Raw genomic sequence first — 18,506 nt, forward strand, 5'->3', positions numbered from 1 at the left:
GGAATGCAATCAATTCCTGGGGCCTTGTTTTTTGCCAGTTCTTTCAAGAGCAGCTTGAACTTCTTCCTTCATCTCCACAGGCTATTGCTCATACATTGTTTCATGAAATTCTTCTGTGTCTGCCAATTCCTTTTTGTATAATGACTCTGTATTCTCTGTTCATCTTCTTTTAATACTTCCTGGATCATTTAATATTTTGCCCAAAGCATTCGTAAGTATTGCAACACAAATTTCTTCTTTAGTTCTTTCAACTTAAGAAATGTCAAGCGAGTTCAGTCCCTGTGATTTTCTGACTCCAGCTCCTTGCACATTTCATTGTAATACTTTGTCTCACCACACTGCCCTTTGAAATCCTCTATTCAGCTCCTTAATATCTTAATTTCATCCCTTTGCTTTGGCTTCTTGGTGCTCTAGTGCAATATTAAGAGTTTCATCTGATATCCGTCTTGGTCTTTTCTCCCTCCTCTGTAATGACCTTTTGGATTCTTCCTGGATAATATTCTCCCACAGCTCTGGTCTTCGCTCATTAATGTTCAAGGCCTCGAACCTGTTCCTGAGACAGTTTGGAAGTTCAGGTTGGATAAACTCAAGGTCAAATTTTGGTTCCCTTGGATTTGATTTACTTTTCCTTAGCTTTAGATTGAACTTGAATATGAGTAGTTGATGTTCCAGCTCCTGGCCTGGTTTTCACAGCTGATAGTGAGCTTCTCCAGTGATTCTTTCCACAGATGTAATTGATTTCATTCCTGTGCATACCATCAGGTGAAAAACCCATGTGTATAGCCTGCACTTATGTTTCTTATAAAATGTATTTGCAATGAATAATTCCATTTAGTAAGCTTTTATTGAAAGACAAGCAGCAGATAGGGGGAAAGTAGGAGAGATCTTTAGAGTCAGAAGTTGTGAATTTGAGTTCATGTTCTGCTTACTTTTCTCACTTTGCTCACTTTTCTCTGGTAAAGATCCAGGTAGAAAACTGTTTGTTAAGATGTAGCAATGATACATGTTACATGAGTATGAGATAGTAGGCATTCAACTACAGATAGCTTTAAAAAAAACAACCCAAACTATTCTTTGTTAAGCATCTACTGTTCACAAGGTACTTTGCTTAAACCAAATCCACAATTGTCAAGCTTTTTGAGTTGGAAAACCCAGGTGACCCTCCATCAAGTTTCCAAGGCTGTGAATCTTCATGGGAGGAGATTACTCATCTTTCTCCTGCTGAGTGCCCGAAGCATTCAAACCGTTCACACTGACCTTTTAATTAGCAGTGCAACATGGAACACAACATCCACCAGAGCTCCTTGTTGTTGTTATTGTGTACTGTCAAGTTCAATCTGACTCCTAGTGGACTATCCAGTGCATTTTCAGAGGCAGTAAGTAAATTGTGCTAATGAAGATTACCTCTCCTCTCTTCAGGGGAACAGCTGGTGGACTTGAACCGTGAGCCTTCAGATAGGCAGTGCAGCTCCTTACTACTAGGCCACCAGAGCTCCCTTCAGAGCTCTTTAGGAACACTGAAACTCACAGACAGAAAATTCAATTCTTGCCCTAAGAGGGAGTCACCCTGAGGAATTTATAATAGTTCTCATAGAATAAAGATAAAATAAACCAATCAATCACCCATTGAATTAACTTCCACTAATAAAAGAAAACCATACTCTATAGGGTTTTCTGTGGCTGATTTTGCAAAAGTAGCTAGTAAGTTCTTTTTCCAAGTAATCTCTTGGCGGTGCCTCTCATCATTTCTTTCACCCATGACTTCAGAATAAAGATGTTAAGTTAGCAATATAGCTTCAATTTTCTTTCCCAATGTGTTTAAAAAAGTTGTTTACACTCCTAATTTTATAACATTTTCCTTTTTATATTGTAAAACCAGCAATTGTTTGGGTTTTGTTTTGTTTGGTTTGTTGTTGTTTTTTTTTAAATAGAGAAGTTGAGAAACCTCTCCTTCTGGGATCAGATAATGTTCACCAGTTGGGTTTGTTGCTTTTTTTTCTAGTTCTTACATTGATTTCAATTTTCACAGTTAAATCTTCACTCCATCTGGGATTTATTTGACCACACTGCTGTAAAGCAGATGATCTTAAACACTCATTCCTAGTGCTATTGGCTTTCTTGGCTTGTCCCAATTTCTGGCCCTATAGCTTATCTCCTAAGTTGCCTGCTGTGAAAATGAATTGCCAGTTTTTGAAAAGGCCAATGAGGAAGAAATATATATTTATGAGTTTTACCCCATTTACTTGCTTCATTTTTAATGCAGAGCAAGAAATGTCAATTCTTTTCATCTCAATCATATAAATGTGGAAACTTTGAGAGAACATTTGGCATAAAGGCTAAAGGTCGACGCTTCCTTAATTCTTGAAGAAAATGAGAGAGAGGCAAAGTGCACTGAACCTCAACATCCTCCCCATCTTCCTGTCATCTCTTTCCCTTGCTCATCCAGATGCACTAGGAAGTGATTTGTGCAAGGGAGATATAGATGATAGATAGATAGATAGATAGATAGATAGATAGATAGATAGATAGATAGATAGATAGATATAGATAGATAATAGACAGATATAAAAAGAAATCTCATCGAAGCATTAATACTCATCCTCCCCCTCCTACCTCTGTCATTTCTGTGGTTCCTTTAAAGTTGCTTCAATAGCATAACATTCAACAGAAGTATAGGAGAAGCCTTCTCCCTGTCAGTATGGTTTGAAGGTGAGCTGCAGTGCCCTTAGAGATCGGATCAAGGCTGAGCCACATCTCTGTTTAGACACAAAGTAGACAGTGATGGTTTCCCATAGGGTGGTTCATTGGTGGTCCAGGGTCCCTGTGCTGGTGAGGATCGCCTTGAAGGTACAGCTTGGTGCCTTTAATCTCACTGTGCAAAACTGTACCTCTAGTGGCTGGACCAAGCTACCCCTCAGGGTTGGAGATGTGGTTCCTTCTCTGTGGTCAGCCTACATGGTCTCTGTTACCGTCAATGTCCAGACTGGCTCCAGTGACCTCCTGGATTTATTTACTGCACCTGCTTCTCAGGTGTCCCACAGATTATGGAAGCCTGAGGAATTTAGACCTCTAATGCTCACCAGGTGAGTTCACTGGAGGCCAGCACAGCTTTGGGAAAGATCAATGGGATCACCTCTCTGCAAATTGCTGGTCTTCTCTCCTGTGGTCTGGATGGAAATCGGCAGATCAGTAGCACCAGCACTTGCTCCACTCCATCTTTTCTTATCTGTGAGGTGACGTCCAGGTTGCCCTCTCTGAAATCCCCTTCTACCTTACCACCCAGTCTCAGGCTGCTTTACTCCAAGACCTTTCATCTAACATGACTGTGTTTACTGTTTTACATGCTATGGGGGTGGGCACAAAGCTAACCTTTTGCAGAAGCTCTAGATCAGTTCACTCCTTTTGTCCCCTAACCCTCCAACCCCTCCCACAACCCTCAAAAGTACCTCCCAGCAATCAATCTTAACACCCCTTCCCCTTTCTCAGAGAACCCCATTCAATCCAAAGTGTTTAGAATTGTGCTCCCAAGTCTTAATGAGGGCTAAAGAGCGTGGTGGAGACTTCATTACATATCAGTGCAATCTGTACACCTCAGGCTACCGATGACCGACTGACTTTGTTAGTCGGGCAATTTTTGCCACTTTTAGAGACAGAATTGTTGCTGCCAAGACAAAGATACTTCAGAGTATGATGGCCAGGCCGGTGCAGAAACCGAAGTTCTTACATAAGTTGCATTTCTTCAACCTGATGGAAAGAGAAATATCTATGTAGGGTGAATATGCATTCAAACTACTCATCCTAACAAAAACATTTCCCTATAATAGAAACTATGACTAGAGATGCTGCACTCTAAATGCATAGTTTAAAATCTTGTACTCCTGAGAAAATTGCAGACTATTTAGCAGAAGAGTACTCTGAGGAATAAATATCTGCAGATAAAGAAAACATATGTATGAAATTTGGGCCATTCCTTAGAGATGTTTTTCAGGTAAATTGCTTATTGTGTTTCTTGACTGTATTTCATTTTAGGGTGATAACTTTTCTCTCCCTTCTCCATATGGATGATGCAAGCAGCTTTTTGTAACTGATTTCCTGTCCATCTCACTCCACCCTAGAACATCTTCCACAATTCTTTCTTTTCTAAGGTGGAAATTTGGTCACACAGTTCCCGAGTTTAAAACTTCCCCATGGCATACCCAGTCTTTGTGTATCACTTCTATAATCTTGTCCTCTGAACACTTTTTATAGAATGTCTTCCTTATTTTGATGCAGTAGGTTCTGTCTCAGAGAACTTTACCATATTCTTTATTAAAAATATCCACACCGTAGTCATCTTGTCAAACACAACTATTTTTCAAGTGTCAGTTGTAGCATCTTTTGTCTCAATTCAACTCATTGCTGTCATGGTGGAAGTGACTCATAGCTGATTCTCCAGCAAGTTTTTAGAGATAGTGTTGCTATGAGTCACAGGTGACTCGACGGCACTTAACAACAACAACAACTACAACAAATCACACAGGAAGAGATTGCCCATTTTTCTCCCGAAGAGTAGCTGGTAGATTCAAACTGCTTGCATTTGAATTGGCAACACAGCTTCTTACCCACAAGGCCCCCAGAGTTCCTTAAGAAGTCTTAATTTTGTTACTTCAGAAAAGCAAAAGCCGCCCCCATTCTACTCTCATATAATACTTTGTGCTGACCTTGTATGGCCTTTGTTTTTTACAGGGTTTTCTTTCTCACTGTTGTTGTTGTTGTTGTTGTTGTTGTTGTTGTTAGGTGCCCTCCAGTCATAGACAACTCATAGAGACCCTATGAACGAAAGATCTGAGCACTGTACAAAGAGTTTCTGGAGGCAAGCCATTTCAGAAGTGGATGCCACCCCTGCTTCCAGGCTTGTTTTAATCAGGAAGTTCCACCAAACACTGTCCACCATGGGTAACCATTATCACATTTGGCATATCATTGTCACAGTGTTTAGCATCACAGCAACCATTGCTGTACCTCTGTACAGCAATGCGCAGAGCAGTGCTATACCGCCTAGAAGAATGTTTGACAAAAAAACCAATTTGAACCAGGACTGAGGGCCACAGGCCCAAGGGCCCTTCGGGTATTTTACCCACCCCTGCCTTAAACCCTAGGCCAAGCCTCAAGGACCTTGCTCCTGGGGTGAAGAGCAGTACTGCACATCAAATACAAGCATGAAAAAGCACAGGACCCCAACAAACTTAAGATTATTTGTTTACAGACCGGCATTCACAGGCAGGATGAAGCCACAGAAACCAGAGTGGAGTCTTCTAAAGTAAATTCTTATAAATTTAGTTCTCTTTAATGTCACCATAATTTCCCTTCTATTCCTCATGTACATGTAGAAGCCTAGCCACCAGTGAACAGTGCTGATCATAACCTGGCTTAACTTCCACTCAGAGCATGTCAGCCTTCAATGTGGATAGCATCTCAACATTAAGAAAACAAAGCTCCTCACTACTGGACTGGATGGCAATATTATGATAAAGGAGAAAGGATTGGGATTGTCCATTTCATCTTACTTGGATCCATAATTAATGTATTTAATATCAGCAGTCAAGAGATCAGGAGACATATTGCACTAGGAATGTCTATAGTCAGGGACCTCTACAAATTAGTGAGGGGCAATGATACCAGTTTGAGGACTACAGTGTGCCTGATTCAGGCCATGGTCTTTTCAGTCACTTGATATTCATCTCAGAGCTGGACAATGAATAAGGATGATGAAGAAGAATTGATGCCTTTGAACTCTGGTGTTGGAGAGAGTGCTGAAGATCTCATGGGCTGCCAATAGAATAAACAGATATGCCTTGGAGGAGATGCAGCCATAGTGCTTCTTGAAGGCAAAGATGATGAAGCTTCATTTCACATACTTTGGGCATGTTGCTAAGAGAGGTTATTCTTGGAGAGGGACATCATACTTGGGAAGGTGAAAGAGTGGTGAAAGAGAAGAAAGATTTGCTACAAAGTGGGTTGACATGGTGACTGTGGCAACGGGCTTGAGTGTGTCAGAGATTGTGAGGATGGCATAGGATTGGACAGTGTTCAGATCAGTTGTTCATAGGGTTGTCTTAAGTTGTATTCAACTTGATGACACCTAACAACAACAACAGCAACAATAAGCTGGAGAAAAATTTAATATTCACAGTGGTTCTCTGATATTTTTCCCCCAGAGGTAATTGTGTCTCTCCAAAATATGTTTTGAAAATCCAAGTCTCTATGTGGACAAATGTCTAGGAAGTTCTGGCCTCACGGTAAACAGCTGTGCTGCCAGCCCAAAGTCACCCTAGCTGCTCAAGGGTACATAACAATTACATGGTACATAACAACAGCATTTCCATAGTTGTAACCCCATTTGGGAAGAGGTTGTCTTTGTTATTTTAATGAGATAGGGTGTGTCTTGAGTCTCTATCTTTAGAGATATTTTGTTGTTGTTGTTGATTGCCTTCAAGTCAAACTGGACTCATAGCAACCCAATGAACAAAAGGCCTCAACCTTCTTATAACTACTAACATAAATCAAAGTATATCATAGAGTTTCTGGAGGCATGTTGTTTAGGAAGTGGATGTCACTCCTGCTTCAAGAAATTAATTAAAGGAGAGAAGCAAAGGTGGTGGTAAAGAACTGCCAAGCTATGTGAAGATTTTTCAGGAGCTGACAGAAACAGCACCTTGAATTCAGACTTAGGGAGTGCTGGTGACCTACTGATAAGGAAGTTATGCTGCCAATATGAAGGCACTTGGTTTGAATCCACCAGCTACTCTGAGAGAGAAAGATGAGCAATTTCCTTCTGTGCAATTTTCAGTCTTTGAAAGGCTACCAGTGAGTTCTGACTTGATGGAAATGAGTTGAGTACTAAGAAGTTGTGCTGTCAACATGAAGGCACATGATTTGAAGGCACAGCTACTCTGTGGGGAAAATGGGAAATCTTCTCTCCTGTAATTTAAATCCTCTGAAGACTTGTTAGAGGGTCAGTTCAGACTCAATGGTGCACAACAACAGCAACCAAAAACAGCCTTCTAACTGGGAGAAAATAAAGCTCTGTTAATGCCATTCCTTGTATTTCTGTTATAGATAACTAAGATCTAGAACCTGTCTTACCATTCTGTCATTGTGGACAACACATGCAGGATGACACAAAGGCATGGTGTTCGGTCCATCAGACAGTGCGACCACTCTCTCCTTCTGTAGACCTAGCACGGCAGGCTCACAAGTGACGACATAAATCCACTTTGTCAGAGCAAATGTTCCTCTTGGGGGACATTCCCTCAACCTCAAGAAGAGAGTAATGACCACAGCGCACAAGCAGCAGGGGATGAGTAATTTACTGCTGCTAGGCAATTAGTGTTGCTAGGGGAAAAAAATGGCTTTCATTTAAAATTCTCTTTAAACCATATGTATCATGGCTCATGGGATAATTTATGTATCATTAGAAACTAAAGAACATACATCACACTAATAAATTGTCTTCTCTATCCACCACAGTCAATAGTTCCCAGGGGTCTTTAAGAAGTCAGAGTTGTGCTGTCCTTGCTCTGGAAGGTGGGTGGAAATGTACATGCGTAACTCATTTAGCTTCACGCTCGCACCCTGGTTCTCTGGCAGAGACAGATGGCCAAAGCAACGCTTGCCGTCATTCCACCCACTGGTTTACAGCAGCATTTGCTGTGAACGAGCCCATAGGAAAACAGCCATGAGTTTTACTGCTGTCTCTGACAACTTGAATGTCTATTTTGTGATTTAGTTCATTAGTCTTGTGATTTAGTATTTTGCGATTTAGTTCATTAGTCTTTCTAGCACTAATAGAGCAGGGTTCTGGTCAACTGTTTATAGGGACTCTATGAGTTGTACTCGATGGCACCTAACAAGAAGCCGCAGCACTGACGCATTGTTTTCTCCAATACATAGCATGTCTCCCAATCCTGTTGTTATTAGTGTCATTAGGTGGGTCCCCAGTTTATTCTCTGGTTATGTGTCAGCAGGTGAGCCCGCATCACAGTGGAATGGAATGCTCGCTGGTCTACTGCCATCTTCGTGACCACTTGCAGATTGGACACAGGTTTTCATTGATTGACTTTTACAAGTAGATCACCAGGCCTTTCCTCTTAGCCTCCCTTATTTGGAATCTGCCACAACTTGCTCATCATCATGGCAACACATCAACTTCAACTGCAGGGCTGTGTCTGAAGAGCATTGGCTAGGAATTGAGCCCGGGTTCCACACAGTGAGAAAGACTTCATCCACTGAACCACCATGGATCTGCCCTGCAAATTCCTACACAAAAAATACATTTCCTTTCCCATTTAGCATCAAATGGCTATAAAGCACTTGAAGAGAGGGGTGCACATCTAGCGTGCAGCTCAGATTTCATGCAGGATCAGAGGTCTAATGATAACTAGGCAAACATATAAGAGTTTAGAAGGTGCACTGTCCTTAGTGATACCCAGCAAGGGAAAAAACTTCAAATGGGAAGCCATAAAATTAATTTCTTCATTGCTTATAGATGAGGCAAGGGGCAAAGAACAGTAGTACTGTGCCCACCTGCCAGGACCATGTGCAAACCACAGTGGTGAGTACTACCACGCACAGATATTTCATTTCTGTCTTTGTGAGATGAGAAGCCATCCCGCAGCCATTTATTTGTGAGGGCAGAATGTGAGAAAAATAGTGCTCCTGAATGTCTAAATTAAATAGCAATTCTAACTCAGTTTCTCTCTTCCCTTTCATTAAATTTAAGTCATGTTAAGGAAGCACCATATGAACAGGAGCCAATGGTAATGAAGGCGCAAGTAGAAGCTGCATTGAAGGCATTGGCAAAAAACAAGGCCCCGAGAATCGGTGGGATATCAGTTGACTTGTTTCAATTAATAGATGCAGCCTTGGATACACTCACCAGTCTATGCCGGGAAATTTGGAGGGTGGCTATCTGGCCAAAGGATTGGAAGAGATTTGTTTCTATTCCCAAGAAGGGTGATCCAACTGAATGTGGGAATTATCGAACAATATCATTAATATCACACGCAAGCAAAATACTGGTGAAGATCATTCAAAAACAGCTGGAACAATACATAGATAGGGAATTGCCAGAAGTTCAAGTGGGATTTAGAAGAGGCCAGGGCACCAAGGATATCATTGCTGATGTCAGATGGATCCTGCCTGAAAATAAGGAATACCAGAAAAATGTCTATTTGTGCTTTATTGACTATTCAAAGGCATTTGAATGTGTGGATCATGACAAGTTGTGGTTGACATTGAGAAGAATGGGAATCTCAGAGCACTTGGTTGTGCCCATTAAGAACCTATACCTGGACCAGGTGGCTATTGTGCGAACAAAGAAAGGAAGTACTGCATGGTTTGGAACTGGGAAAGGAGTATATCAGGGTTGTATTCTATCTCCATATCTGTTCAATCCATATACTAAGCAAATTATCTGAGAAGCTGGACTCTACCAAGAGGAATGTGGAATCAGGATTGGAGGGAGACTAATCAACAACCTGTGTTATGCAGATGACACAACCTTGCTTGCTGAAAGTGAGGAGCATTTGAAGCACTTGTTGCAGAAGATCAAGGAATGGAGCCTCAGTATAGATTGCATCTCAATATCAAGAAACCCAAGATTCTTACCAGTGGACCAATAGGCGACATCAAGATGGATGGAGAGGAGATTAAAATTGTTAACAGCTTCATCTTGCTTGGATCATCAATTTAACACCCTTGGTACTGTTGTTGTTGTTAAGTGCCACCGAGTTGCAGGCGACTCATAGTGACCCTATGAAGAAGAGTTCTTGACACTTGGGAGCCTTACATCCTCTCTCCAGGTTCATAGGGTTTCCGGAGGCAAGCTATTATGGAAGTGGATGCCACTCTTCCTTCCAAGCTTGTTTTAATCGGGGATCTCCACCCCACTCTCTGTCCGCATTGGGTAGCCAACCATTAACACATTTGACACATCAGTGTCACAGTGTTCAGCCTCACAGCAACCACAAGTGACCATAGTACGGCAACTTGTCCACCAGGGCTATATGACCTAGAGGAATGTCTGAACAAAAACAATGAAAGACAGGCCTGAGGGCCGCGGATTAAAAGTCACCCACCTTTGGCTTGGGAACATCGCTTTCTGTCCACTGGGCCACCTGATCTCTCTCTCTCTCTGTGTGTTGATATTATTGTTGTTAAGTGCAGTCGAGTCACAGGAGAGTCCTATGAAGGAGAGTCCTCCATGATTGGGTGCCTTTCATCCTTTCTCCAGGTTCATAGGGTTTCCAGAGGCAAGCTACTATGGAAGTAGATGCCACTCCTCCTTCCAAGCTCCCTTGGTACTAGCAGTCAGGAAACAAGGAGATGCATTGCACTGGGACCTTTCCTAATTATTGAAGAGTGGTGAGGTCAGTTTGAGGACTAAGGTGAGCTGATTCAGGCCATAGTCTTTCTATTTACTTTCTGTGCATCTGAGACCTCTACAATGAATAAGGATGCTTTTAAGTTGTGATGCTGGAGAAGAGCACTGAACATCCCATGGACAGCCAAGAGAACAAACATATATGTCTTAGAAAGGGTGTAGCCAGAGTGCTCTTTGGAGACAAGAATGATGAGGCTTCACCTCACATACTTTGGACATAATGCTAGGAGGTGCTATATCTTGGAGAGGTACATGATGTTGGGAAGAGTGGAGGGTTGGTGAAGAAGAGGAAGACCCTCAACCAGGTGGATTGACGCAGTGACTGCTGCTGTGGGCTCTTGTGTGTCAGGAAATATGAGGATGGTGCAGGATAGGACTGGGTTCAGATCTTTTGCTCATAGGTTTGCTATGAGTCATACTTGACTCAATGGCACCTAACAACAACATTTTATGGAAAAATTACCATGATTCTTTGCTGTAATGGTTAGTATTGTGTCAGCACATCCATGATTTTCATTAAATTTTAAGTAGTCTATGCGTTGTAAATTCTAACCTCTATGTTTTTCATGCAGCAAGTGGTTCAAATTCACCAGCTGTTCTATGGGAGAAGGCTAGGCACTATCCTCCTGTGTGATTTACTGCCTCTGAAAACCTGCAGAAGGGTCAGCTATCAATCAGCTTTGACTCAGCAGCACACACTACCACCACCACCACAAGATATTAATAAGGCACAATTAAAAGTGGATCTATAAAACCTCATCAAACTAAAGGAAGATCTCCCTCGAGAGTGTGGCCTGCATAGCATATATATTTACACTCTTGGGACAAAAGCTATAGAGCTTGTTGGCCCATCTACATCTGGCTGGCTGTCTTCATTTGATATACTTTGAACATGTTTTCAGAGGTAGTCAATTCCAGAAAAAAAGATGTCATGCTGGGCAAAGTCGAGTGCCCGAGAAAAAAGAGAAAGACCTCAACTGTAAGAACTTACCTAGCAGCTCCATGAATGGGCTTAAAAAGAGGAGGAGGGTTGAAGGGCGGCGCAGTGTTTCATTCAGTGGTATACAGGATTGCTAAGAGCCAGAACTGACTCAAAGCATCACAACAAGACAACAACAGCATGCCTAACAGCAGAGCTTTGTGCTTAGGGTTTGGTCAGCGATGTTCTCATTGACCTGTGTGATACAGAACTGCTTTATGCCGCTTTTACGAGGACTATGTGGTTGTAGATATTTGGTGGTGAGAAATGTAGCATCACTGAAATACTGTGTGTGGTTGAGATGTTCAACTTTCAAGTGATGAGTATAAACAATTAGCAATTATATGACCATAAATACGAAACTGTGAAATGAAATCTATCCAACCAATGTTACTGGACTATGTGGCAGCCATGAGTGAATGAGACCAGATACCTGGAATTATATCATCATCACTCTTCACAGTGGCTGAGCAACTGCATAGCCAAGACCACAGAAGTTCACTAACGGTGATCTCCTGGTGACTCTAGGGTCCTTGAACGGTTGTGGTTTTCTAGGCTGTATTTATAGCGAAGTTTTCAAACTGAAGAAAGGGACTATTTCCCTAAATCAAGGGCTGAGCTGTTATGCTCTTGGTAAACAGAGCCCGGATGTCTGCTGGTTCAGTGTGCCCTGCCTCCATTGTTAGGGTATCAATCCTTGACCATTGGCTGGGGACAGTGACTGGCATTGTCCAGAGCTATTCCTAAATACCTTCTCTCTCTCTCTTTCTCTCAACTTACCACCTTGAATCAGTCACAGACCGAGATGCAAATGGATCACTGTCTATCCCAACAAGTTCAGGTGAGGCACTGGGCTCATGACCTGAAGTCTCTCTCAGGATAAGTGAACAGGAGTTTACAATAATATGTAACTTGTACCCCACCATCAGGTCTGACAGATGTGTTCTCAGTGGCAGGCATTCAGGTTACTGCTACACTCCCGTCCTTTAGTTTTTCAGAAGGGGAAGAAAAAGAAGGGTAATCTTCTTAAGACATAATTGTAAAAAAAAAAAAAAGACATAATTGTCACAAGGACCTGGGACTTTTGGTTATTCAAAGTCTTAACTGGAATAAAGTCTACCAGAGGTATGTTCAGTACAAAATAGAAAGCGTTATGGCTGGCCCAGGTGAATATATTTGTTAATTTGAAGACAATACAAGAAAAGTATTTTTTTCCAAGCTAATATTTATTGACCACTTACTGTTCAAGTTGTTTGAGGTATGTTTGTTAAACTTATTTAATCCATTTTTTTTTAATGTCTATGAGGTAGATACTGTCAGCTCTGTCAGTACAAACGAGGAAACAAGAGCAGGGTGTGACCTGCCCAAGAACATTCTGCAGGAAGAGAGCAGAAGCCCGGTCAGCCAGACTACAGAGGAAATGCTCTTAACGCCTGTGCTCCTCTATGATCCCATGGGGCCATTTACAAACAGGGCAGGGAATCAAAGAGAGAGGATGGGTCAGGTTTCAGCACTGTGCCCAGCTTTTTAAGAAATCATCTGACTTCAGTATCAATCTTGCATGTTTTTTGAAGTCTACCATCATCACTTAGAGGCAGAAAGTGCCCATGGTCACCAGGCAATGTGGCAAGCTGGGATTTAATCTCAGGGATATACAGATGGTTACCAAGAACATGCTCCTTTCTACTACTCCAAGTCAAACTTAAGAATGCCGGACCTGGCTGTCAACTGCCAGTCGAGGAGATAAATTTTACTTTACAAGAGCTGAAAATTCCAGAAATAAGCCAGAAGATAGGAGGAAAGGTTCTCTTAGCTTTCACAATGAACTTTCCAAATGGAGACCTAGTCTAGAGAAGAAAATGGCTTATCTCAGATGTGTCTCTCAGAAAAACTATGAAAATATTGTTCAATAAAATCCAAAGCGTTGGTGCAATTGGTAAAGTGACAATTATCTAAAATTTTTCAAGAGGAATGAAAAACAATGTTTCCACAAACACAAGGTGACCTGGGGGGAGGAGGCAGCAGGAAGAGCTTTTCTTCTTGAGATGGTTTCATCCAACGGGAGGGAAAAGAAAGAAAAGGAAATGTGAGCATAATAAGAGAATCAGATGAGCATAGAAGACCAACATTAATCTTTTAGCCAAATGGCAGCCACAGAGCAGACTAGTGCGAGGTTTCATTAGTGATTCTGCTCAGTGAAAAAAGTACCGGGGATAAACTCAGAAGTGGATAAGTGATCTAATCATATACCTGATTCTGGAGTCTCATAAATGATCCTCAAAACGTGGTACTTACAAGCTAAATGGTCCTTAGCTGAAAAGTTGAGCATAATTCTTGACATTATTTGTAAGAAAATAAATTAAATGAAATAGTGTAACACAAAATATTTGATGTGCACTTTCTTATAAATGTTGATGGTATTCACTGAATGTTTGTTTTGGTTTTTTTTTTCTACAGCAAGATTTGATGGAGGGAGTTCTGGTGGTCTAGTGGATGGGTAATTGCATTGTCAACTCAAAGATGGTCAGTTGGACTCCACGAGCTGCTCCTTCAGGGGAAGACGGGCAATCTCCTCCTGTGTGAATAACAGCCTTTGAAAACCCACTGGAGGGTTTGGTTCTGACTTGCTTGCCCTCATGAGTTTGGTTTTTTTTTTTACATTTAATGTGGTCACATGGGGGTGGGAATGGGGTTAAGGAGAAAAGAGGAAAAAAGGAGAAGGGAATCTTGGGAACAAGTTGGGGAAAAGCAGCACAGTAAGAGGGCAGAGGCATGAGAAGAACCTCTGGGGTCCCGCTTAATTAAAATTCCACTTTTCACCAAAATAACAGTTAATGCTTGAGATAAAATAGTTGATCCTTGAGATAGCTCAAGTATAAAACAAATACGTATACAGGCATCCTTAACTCTCAGTCATCACCATAAATACTTGCTGACTAGTTTTTACATACTAATCCCAGTTTTTTCTTCACTCTTGGTTTTGTTGGTTTTTCGTGGTTTTTTCTTTTTTTTAAATTTTTTTTAAAAAGGGAAATTACTTTTTCTGGCAAGTAATTTGAATTTTCTACTAGGTAGATGTTACCATGAGAACTTCTAGAAAAATTTAATATCCCATATTTGTTGTTAGGTACCATTGAGTAGACAACAACTTATAGGATCAACAATAGCTTTTACCTTGCCCTGTCCTGCCCATTGTCTTAGTCACTGAGTTAACCCATCTTGTTAATGGTCTTCCTCTTCTTTGCTGGCTTTTTTACCTTTCTCACCATGAAGTCTCTCTTGAAGCACTAATTCCTCCTGAAAATATGTCCAAAATAAGTGAGACAAAATTCCACTCTCTTTGCCTGTAAAGAACACTCCTGTACTTCTTTCAAAACATGTATTCCACATTTTTGTTGTTATTATGTGCCATCGTAGAGTTGCCTGAGACTCATAGCAACCCTAAGTACAACAGCCCTAAACCCTTCTCTATCCTGTGCCAATCTTATTGTCTCTGACACACCTACCCCCTTTACCCCAGTCACTGAATCAATCCACCTCATAGAAGGTCTTCCCCTCTTGTGCTGTCCCTCCACCCTCCCAAGGATGACGTCCCTCTCCAAGGACGGATTCTACCTTGTAACATGTCCAAAGTATGTCAGATGAAGTTTCAGAATCCTTGCCTCCATGGCATGATAAAAATAAATTTATTTAGAGAAACAATCATATTTCTTAGTTTGACAAGGGTAAATCCTCACCACAATGCAGTTCAGTTGTTAAAATATGTGAAATATTCTTCCACATGTCACTTATTAACAATCATTAACTAACAGAAATGGTGGAGTGTCCAAAAATTTAATACATTTCCTGTTCATCCCAATGACTAAGCCAACAGTCTATTCATACCAAATACGAAAAGTCATAGGAAAACAGACTGAGGTATGTCTGCTGCTAGAAGAGTATTGTTGGTGGTGGCATTGTTGTTATTGACGTCAGGTCAATCTTTAAACAGCCTAATGGTTCTTCAGCTTAGTCTCTGATTAACCATAGCAGCAGGCCTCAATGTCTCAATGTCTGTACATTGTGAATTAATAAGTCTTCCAACTCAACATTCACTTTCAAAACAAATCCTTATTTAACAAGCAACATCTTCAGATAGATGTCTTTAAAACACAGTTTTTTGGTACACTCTGAAATGTGATTTTTTTAAAAAATCCAAACATCATGATGTCATAAATTAAGAGAACTAGAGAGTTTCATTATCATTGCTCTATTGTACTAATGCTCACAATAGTCTGGGATCTACGCTTTCCCATCCAAGTTTTTAAAGTAACTTTGGTTGGGGTCAGTCAGCGGACAGTCACTCTTCTTTGCTGCTCCATGAATAGGTTAGCATCTGTTCATGTACTGGTCCAGAATCTTTGGGGCACTTTTTGCATCGTCACTGGATCTGAATGTCTCAAAGGTGATTGTTTTTAGCAGAAGGAATTTAGTCAAATAGTATTAAGTGGTCATCACTTCCTTTTCTGTAACAGAGTGATGGGAGAAAGAAAGAGAAAAGATGATAAGGATATTGTACAAAAACCATTATTGTAGAATGAGTATAAGGATCCAGGAGGGGTGGAAGAGGGTAGAAGCAGAGGGATGAGGATGTGCAGGAGGTGGGGGGAATACTCATGAGGTTGTACAGTTTTATGGGGGGGTAAGGAAATTGAAAGAATCTGTTCTCTATAACAATGTATTCTAATTTTGTAAATAAACTAGTATAAAATAAAAAAAAATTTCTATACGGAAAAAATCTTTGAAAGTAAGATGAACCATATCGAATCTATTTACATATATATTATAGACATACTAACCATTTAGGAATCTCAGGATGGCACAAACAGTTAAGCACTAGACTGCTAACTAGAAAATTGACAGTTCAAACCCACCCAGGGGTGTCTCAGAAGCTAAGCTTGGCAACCCTCCGCCTTGAAAACAAGCAGTTCTATCCTGCACACATGGGGCTGTCAGGAATCAGAACCAATCTGAAGGCAGTCAATAACAACAGAAGTACAACTGACATTTTAAAATACTTGAGGAGAAATACGAGCACTCTAGGTACTCAAAAAACTCAAAGTCATTGCTGGTCCAGGTAAAAAGAACTCCTAGCTGGCCCTCCAGGGGGTTTTCCAAAGCTGTGAATGACACAATAGGAGACTGCACATCTTCTTCCCTCTGCTACTGGTGGATCCAAACTGCCAGAGAGGTATGGCCTTTGTGTTAGCAGCACAACTCCCTGGACTATGTTACCACACTTCTATATACCAGGCATACGGGAATCATAAGCACGATACGGGCAATTTTGCTGACAAAGTGATCAGGCCGTGGTAGACTGTTGCTGTCTGCCATGGGCGCTGGGGAAGGGCAGACCCCCAGCACCTGCAGAGGCCCATTTCACCATGTTGCTACAGTGAGGTCTTCCTCCAATATTTACTCTTCATTCATAAACTTCCTTCCTCAATTTCATCCCTTTCGGTTCCCTGCTTTTAAACACATCCAGGGGCGCTTCACTTTTGATGGCTTCAAAGCTGTCACTTGCACTCCAGGCCCTTTACAACCCATTTCATTCTACTTAACTCGATGACCATCATCTACTATCTGCAGGGTCTTCCCCAAACTGCTCTGGGACCTAAACTTGCTCTGATCATCCTAAAACTGCTCCAGCTGATTGAATCCGTTGTAAGCTTTTGGTCAGCCATGCTAATAGCCACTTCTCTTTTTACTTTTCAATATCCTCTTTTCTCAAAGCTTTCAACATCCTCGTTATTTGGGTGATTTGTCTGGAAGACTCTCTTGTTGCCTTTAATTTTTTCATTCCTCTTTATGATCAGAGCTTCCTTCTTACCATTCACTCTTCAATGCCCCCGAGGACAAATATCTGCTGATTCACTCCCTTCTTCCTCACTAGTCAGAAACAATCTTGTTAATAAGTCTTCTAGTCTGCTTCTTAAATTCTACCTTTCATTCTGCAGGGTGTCAAAGAATTATCCTCCTGAGGATTTTTGGGGGTACAAACCAAAGTTCCAAAACAAAAAGACTTCCAAGTTACTTTTCAGTACTCACAACTGTATTCTAAATATTCCCCCCCCCCCGCACAGTTAATTACATAAGCACAAAATCAACCTTGAGAGATTTTTCTTATACACGGAGTCTCTTAGGAGCCAGTTGTCTATTAAGAAATTAATTTCACTTTATTCCAGCTTCCACAAGCAGCACAATTAATGTTCTAAGAGGATGAAATGTAACTTTTATGAAATTCATTCTTCTGAGAAGCTGCATCTTATCTTTACCAGACGTTCTTTAGGAATGCTTGAATCATGTCATTTAAAATCCCGAGATACAGCGTGAATTGATTAACAAAACAAATGCATCCTGTGATTTTTAAGTAGCAATAATGTCCTTTTGTTTTCCTTCAGGAATTTGATATAGAGACATTTTCTCAGAAAACATGGGCTGAGGATACTATTTTAGATAGCACTGCCCTCCTCTTCATTTCAGATGAAAACAAACATAGCACATTTGAGAAAAGGGTCCACATTTGACACACACACCACACACATCCTGAGCCCAGCCCTTATGGTGTGCTTTATCCCCTGAAGTCTAAACCATTTTCGTGTGCATCATGATGAATGAGACAAGCAGAAAGCGCAGGTAGGGAATCAAGAGCTGCTGATAATCTTTTCAATGGAGGACATATAAAGCTTCTTCTCAAGCTCAAGAAGGGCTTTTTGTATCACATACTGTAACAAGGGACAGTGTCTCTGACAGTATCAGAGCTCCACCTTGGAAAACAAGAGTCTTGAGGTCCCTCTCTCTGGCCACTTACAAGTTCACCTTGTTGGCTTTAAGGACATTCATTATTTGTTCTTCTCTAACCAGTCCCATCATATCCCTAAAAGATTGGAACTATGCCATATAATAATAATAAACCCTATTTTATATGAAAGATTTCATTTCTAAAGTCAATTAAACTGGGAGTAAATAAATGAAAAACTAATAAATGAAAGACTAACTGTTCCCCACATGAAGTTGATTTTTTCGTTCACTGTTGAAGTTAGAGCAGCCTTTTCTTGAGGAAGC

General features: G+C 41.0%; 1 protein-coding gene across 1 annotated transcript in view; it reads right to left on the bottom strand.

Moving 5' to 3' along the window:
• Positions 1-15,870: 15,870 nt before the first annotated feature.
• The window catches only part of MCOLN2 (mucolipin 2), a 125,167-nt gene continuing 122,531 nt past the window's right edge, over positions 15,871-18,506 (bottom strand). The window contains exon 15 of the mRNA XM_006898378.1: positions 15,871-15,907. Coding sequence (XP_006898440.1) covers positions 15,871-15,907 — 37 coding nt within the window. The remainder of the gene's footprint in view (positions 15,908-18,506) is intronic.

Source organism: Elephantulus edwardii, unplaced genomic scaffold (genome assembly GCF_000299155.1).
Source record: "Elephantulus edwardii isolate Elephantulus edwardi_28Jun2011 unplaced genomic scaffold, EleEdw1.0 scaffold00227, whole genome shotgun sequence".
Taxonomy (NCBI): Eukaryota; Metazoa; Chordata; class Mammalia; order Macroscelidea; family Macroscelididae; genus Elephantulus; species Elephantulus edwardii.